Raw genomic sequence first — 6,000 nt, 5'->3', positions numbered from 1 at the left:
TGAAACCCTGCATTAAGGGTTTATTTAAGATTATTTCAAGAATATTTGCTAACTTTTGTCGTCTCTTTGTTGTATAAAGCTGGATGGTAGTGGAGACAGTGAACCTGGGATTTTATTAAGTGCTCAGACCATCACATCTGATTCTGTGCTAACCACTACAACAACGCACATCACCAAGGTAAGAGCTTGACGATGAGCAAAAAGTTACATTTTCTGTTGAAACCCTTTGTGGCTCTTAAAGTGCCCATACACACGGTAATTCTGCCAATTAGTTGGTTTAAGATTTGTCTGGCTGTTGCCAAAAGTACCTCCTATGCCAACCAAAGACTAAATGAGATATATTAGATGTTGATTGAAAATGTGGTCAGACAATGACTTTGATCTGACTACATGAAATTTTATTGTGCAATTGCTCTAGCTGTGCCTCCTATAATTTGGCTGAATAGCCTGATCTATCTGATATTGCCATTATTTCAAACTTTGAAATGGTATAAAACACGTTGTTCCTTGTTTTTGTTGCTAGAGGGACATTCACTAAAGTGTGTTCTACTTTTAGACGGGAAAAGGTGGAATATCTGAAACACGAATTGAAAAGCGCATTGTAATCAGTGGAGATGCAGACATTGACCATGATGAGGTGAGCTTATTTTGATTACATACTGTAAGCACATACCTTTTTTTTTTTTTTGCGCTGCTTGGCAAAAGATTTTAGAACAGCTGAGAACTTTTTATCTACTGTTTAAAAATGTATATATAAATTCTATCGACATGTTTGTTTGTTTTTTCCCTTTTTGCTGGACGTCTTATTTTACTACCAAATGTGGTATCTGTTACTTTTGGTAGTTAATTTAAGAAGTACAATTGGTATCGAAGGAGTGAGGACAGTATAAGTTGATGAGTAGGTTTTAGACTTGAGGCATTGCAGATACATCCTGCTCTTTGTTATTGTGAATATTCCAATGATCTGATTGGTAACTGGTTGTTCTACACAGAAGAATGGAGGTGAAGTTACTCTCTCTTTATCCCAAATTGCGTCCCTCTAAACGCAGTTGGAGGGGCCTGCTGCCTTCTCTAGGGTCCTTTGCCGGCTCCTAGAACCACATCTTTTTGTGTAACTCTTGCTGCTAGTGGACCCCCTTGCTGGGCATCTCCACTGGTACACCTCACCTTTTCCTTTAGATCAGGGCTGCTGTGGTCCTGTGGTCTATCACACTGGCCAGAGCTGCAGGGTAGTGGGCAGAACGTTGGTACTAGATGGTGGGTCCCAACCTCAGAACAGCATGATACTGTATTCGATTGGTCTAATATATAGGTGACAGGAATTACAGCAGGTAAGTAGGTGTTAAAGCAGGATCTTGAAGCAGTGATGATTTATTACCTCAAGTAGTCCTGAGAAGGACAGTTGCACACAAGTTTGAGGTACTAGTGATCTGAAATAATACATTTCAGGGTAAACCTGGTCTGTATGCAAATCAGCCTGCTGGGACCCCAAGGAAACGCTGCACCTTCTGTGCCGCACTCCATTCGAGGACCCGACATATTAGATGATGCCAAGTTCCCTGCTGAGGCGGAGGGGGGCATGGATCTCACTGAGCCAGAGGAGGTACAAGAGGGGTATACATCCCGAGTAAGCAATAACAACTATTATTGTAAGATGTGCTCACGGAGGCTCTGTCGGTATGTGTGCAAGCCATAGAAAGACAGCGGGGAGTGATTGTGAGACTACCGGCTGTCAGTGGTACATTCCGAGCCGAGAGATGTTCGCGCCTTTTTCCTCTCATGACAGGACAGGCTTCAGAGGCACACCACTGTATTCGGCTGCTACTGGCTTCTCCCCTCAGGATCCTCTCCAGATTCCTCTCAAAACAAGTCCTCCTCGTGTAAAACGCTAAGTACCCCCTAGGTGATATATGTGTAAAGATATATATTTTATTTACCAAGCGTTTCCACTCTATTGAGGATATTTATAACAGTCTCTATAGTTAGGACTGACATTACAGTTTTATCCCCCTAAATTAAGGTTTTGGGGCTGGTAATCTGGGGAAAGCTTATAAATTTAGACTATTTTCTCTGATCACTAACAAAGTTTATTTCATTATACTGTATTTTTTTCTATTTTAATTATTTTTTATCTACTTGTGAACTCTTCCAAACCCAGGATTCCTCGTTTTGGTTCCTTTCGGCAGTCCTTTTGTGGTAACCCGGCCTCAATTAGAGGTAAGCCGCTCGCTCTCAGAATAGGAACTTCTTCCTTTCGGAGATTGTCCTCTAAGAGGCATCTATCTTCCAAGATCTCAGACAAGACTTCCGCATGAAGGGATTCCCCCTCTCCTCACGGCTGCGGGGTTCGGGGGGGGGGGGGGGGGGTCGCCTTCAATTATTCAGGGATCAGTGGACGGTCTCCACCAAGGATGTTTGGATATCGGGAAAAATATTCTTCTTTTTCCAAACTCTGTTGCCTCGCGATTTGATCAGGAGAAGGGTGATGCTACAGTTCGCTTCCGTTCTTTCCACCGGTGTCATTTGCAGAGTTACAGAAGGTCAGAAGGGCATGGGGTTTTACTCAAACCTGTTTTTGGTACCCAAGCAAGACAGTTCGTTTTGGTCGATTCTGAACCTCAAAAGTCTCAATCTTCACCTTCGGGTAACCAAATTTCGTTTGGAGTCAATTCGGTTGGTGATCAACGGATTGGAACCCCTGGAGTCCCTCGCGTCTAGACATTCGGGACGCATACCTGCATGTTCCTTTTTGGGAAGGACATCAGTCTCTACTACGTTTTACTGTAGGGAGTTCTCATTTTCAATTTCGAGCTCTTCCCTTCAGTCTTTCCACTGCTCCCAGAGTATTTGCGAAAATTATGGTCGTTATGGCGGCAGGTTTACGTGCCCAGGGAATATATGTAATTCCATAGGCGATTTGCTCATCAAAGCTTCCTTGGGTCTGCTCCTATCTCAACATCTTGCCCTCTCCCTGAGTTTTGTGGAGCGGCACTGGTGGATAATCAGTTATCCAAAGTCTCACCTGCAACCCTCACAGAAGATGGTGGTGTTGGGACTTTTGATGGACGCAACCCTTCAGAGAGTCTTCCTTCCAAAGCAAAAGGTTTGCTCAATTCAGAACTCTGTTCAGCTGCTCCTAGACCATCCAAGCCCTTCGATGAAGTTGGGCCAGGCGGGTTCTAGGATTGATGGTGTCGGCATTCGAAACTCTTCCCTGCAGTCGATTCCACTCATGTCCCTTCCAGTGGGATCTTTTGAGTCAGTGGTAAGGATCACCTCTGCATCTGGAGTGTTAAGGAATTCACCTTTCTAGAAGGACTCTCTATTCCCTGGGTTGGTGGCTTATTCAGGATCATCTAAGGGTAGGCACTTTTGCTCTGTTGGACTGGGTCCTAGTGACTACGGATGCAAGTCTGCGAGGCTGTGGAGCAGTAATTATCCACTTCTGGCTGCAGGGACTGTGGTCCGATCGACATTCTTGAATTAGGAGCCATGTTGCTAGGCCTCCACTGCAGTCGGACAATACCACAGCGGTGGCGTACGTAAATCGTCAGGGAGGAACAAAAAGTGCAGGAGCAATGCAGGTGGCGGAACAGATCCTGTCTTGGGCAGAGACCTGAGTTCCAGCAATATCCGCGGTCTTCATTCCAGGAGTAGAAAACTGGGAAGCTAATTATCTAAGCAGACATGCAATCCTCTCGGGAGAATGGTCTCTACATCCGCTAGTTTTTCAGCAACTGGTTCAAAGATGGGGTCTTTCAGATCTGGATTTGTTGGCATCCAGGTACAACCATCGGGCACCGAGGTTTTGCGCACGGACCAGAGATGCTCTGGCTGTGGCAGTAGATGTGATATCAATGAAGTGGGATTTCCAGCTAGAATATCTTTTTTCTTTTTTTTTCCCCTCCAATCCCGATGATTCCTTGAGTGCTACAAAGAGTAAGGATGGGGTGGCGCCAAATTGGCCAAGACGAGTTTGGTTCAGAAACACCTTGCATATGTCAGAAGGACGAGGTTGGGCCCTTCCCCTCAGACCTGATCTGCTCATTCAATGACCTTTTTATTATCCAAACTTGCCTCGGTTGGCTTTAATGGCGTGGCTATTCAGATCAGCCTCTGGAGATCCAGAGGTTTCTCCTCTAGAGTAGTGGATACCCTGATAAAGGCTTGTAAACAGGTGTCAACCAAAATATCACAGGGTGTGAAAAATTTGTACAATGGTGTGAAAGGAAGTGTTGCAATCCTGCATTTTTCAGCTTAGCTCGTTTTCTAGCCTTTTTCCAGGATGGGTTAGAGACAAGTCCTAGGTTACGTTCTCTGAAAGTTCAGGTCTCGGCGCTTTCTATTTTCTTCCAACGCCGTTTAGCCTCCATACCTGATGTTCGTACTTTTCTTCAGATGGTGTTGCATGTTCAGCCTCCCCATATTCCTCCGTTGGCCCCGTGGGATTTGAACCCAGTCATTGATGTCCTTCAGCACCCTCTATTCGAACCTTTAGAATCGGCTGACCTCTGATTTGCAACGTCAAAGGTGGTCTTTCTCTTGGCCATTGCTTCTGCTAGAAGAGTGTCAGTATTAGGGGCTTTGTCCTGTAAAGTTCCTTAATTGGTTTTTCATGAGGACAGAGCGGTCTCTGAACCATCCCTTCTTTTTTGCTAAAGATTGTTTCAGGTTTCCATATAAACCAGGAGATAGTGGTTTCGGCCTTTTGGGAAGAAGTGTCCTCTTCTGGACACTTCTTCTTCTTCAATTGGTCTGGAAATGGTCAGAGCTTTAAGGGGTATATGTGAACAAGGACTTCTGCTTGTTGGAGAACTGATTCTCTTTTTGTGCTTTACGATTCCTCTGGAGGATGGCCAGCTACCAAACAAACCATTGCCCGTTAGATTAGGTCTGTGATTAGGCATGCCTATATGAGTATGAATCGTCCTGTGCCTAGGGTTCTCAAGGCACACTCTAACCGTGCGGTGGGGGCATCCTGGGCTGCTCATCATGGGGCTTCTGCGTATCAGCTGTGTAGGGCAACTACCTGGTCCTCTGTCCATACTTTTAAATGTTTTACAGGCTGATAGACCAGATCTTTCCCACCCTTAGGGGGCTACTTTAGAATGTCCCCATGGTAGCAGTGTCCCCCAGAGTGGATGATGGAGAAAAGACGATTTTTGTACCTGCGTTAAATCTTTCTCAGAGTCCATCTGGGGGACACTGCGTTTCCTCCCCTTTGCTGTTCTACGGTTTTGATTAGATTTGTGCCCCTTTTTTTCTTGGGGCTTAGTATTAATGAAGTTGATGGTGTTGCAGAGGTGAGGAGTCAGCAGCAAGTTTAGTTCTTACTATTTAAGTGCCAATTCCAAGCGCCCTCAGACAACCCCATGGTATCAGTGTCCCCCAGATGGACTCAGAGAAAGAGATTTAACGCACAAAAATCCTCTTGTTACGAATGGAAGGCGAAAAAGGCTTCTCAACAAGTGTAAAGGACAAAATATGCCAACTCTGAGGTGGAGCAAAATTCAAATGTATTTGCTGTGTGAAATGTCTTTGTGCTCTTTCACAAATCAAGGAAAAGTCCTAAAAATGTTCCACCACTATAATACACCTCTTTCTCATTTCAATAAAATCTCTTAAAATGTAATTTTGTCTTTGCATGACTCTAAATTAGGTGCATAATAAGGAATTGAGGAACACACTTGCTCCTTCAACTCCTTACTACCAGCTGGTGCAAACTTCTTCTGTTCCTGTAAAAATGTTTTCTGTTGCCGCACAAAGCAATGCACTTTGGCATGAGTGCAGATCCAGATGTTGTTTTGGATGTTTTTACACCTTGACTATTTTTCACTCTGCAAATGAACCCATTGTTTTTTTTGGTGCTTTTTTTACTTTTTGCTAAGTATTGCTACTTTATGACTCCTCTTTATGACTTCATCTCTTGAAGAGACATTTGTTCAGTGTACTTGAAATAAGTTTCCAAGTACTGTGTATGTGTATATGGGTGTAAAGAAC

General features: G+C 44.2%; 1 protein-coding gene across 14 annotated transcripts in view; it reads left to right on the top strand.

Moving 5' to 3' along the window:
* EPB41L2 (erythrocyte membrane protein band 4.1 like 2) overlaps positions 1–6,000 on the top strand; it is a 169,051-nt gene that overhangs the window by 147,125 nt on the left and 15,926 nt on the right. For 13 of the 14 annotated variants that reach the window (XM_075203063.1, XM_075203073.1, XM_075203070.1 and 10 more), the window contains 2 exons: positions 80–178; positions 557–637. In XM_075203063.1, the coding sequence (XP_075059164.1) occupies positions 80–178; positions 557–637 (180 nt within the window). Of the gene's footprint in view, positions 1–79; positions 179–523; positions 638–6,000 lie in introns of those variants that run through there. The other variant, XM_075203068.1, reaches the window with a different exon arrangement.

The sequence above is a fragment of the Mixophyes fleayi genome, chromosome 3, assembly GCF_038048845.1.
Source record: "Mixophyes fleayi isolate aMixFle1 chromosome 3, aMixFle1.hap1, whole genome shotgun sequence".
Lineage (NCBI taxonomy): Eukaryota > Metazoa > Chordata > Amphibia > Anura > Limnodynastidae > Mixophyes > Mixophyes fleayi.
Note: the sequence above shows the minus strand (reverse complement) of the source record. Positions and strands in the feature narration are given on the sequence as shown.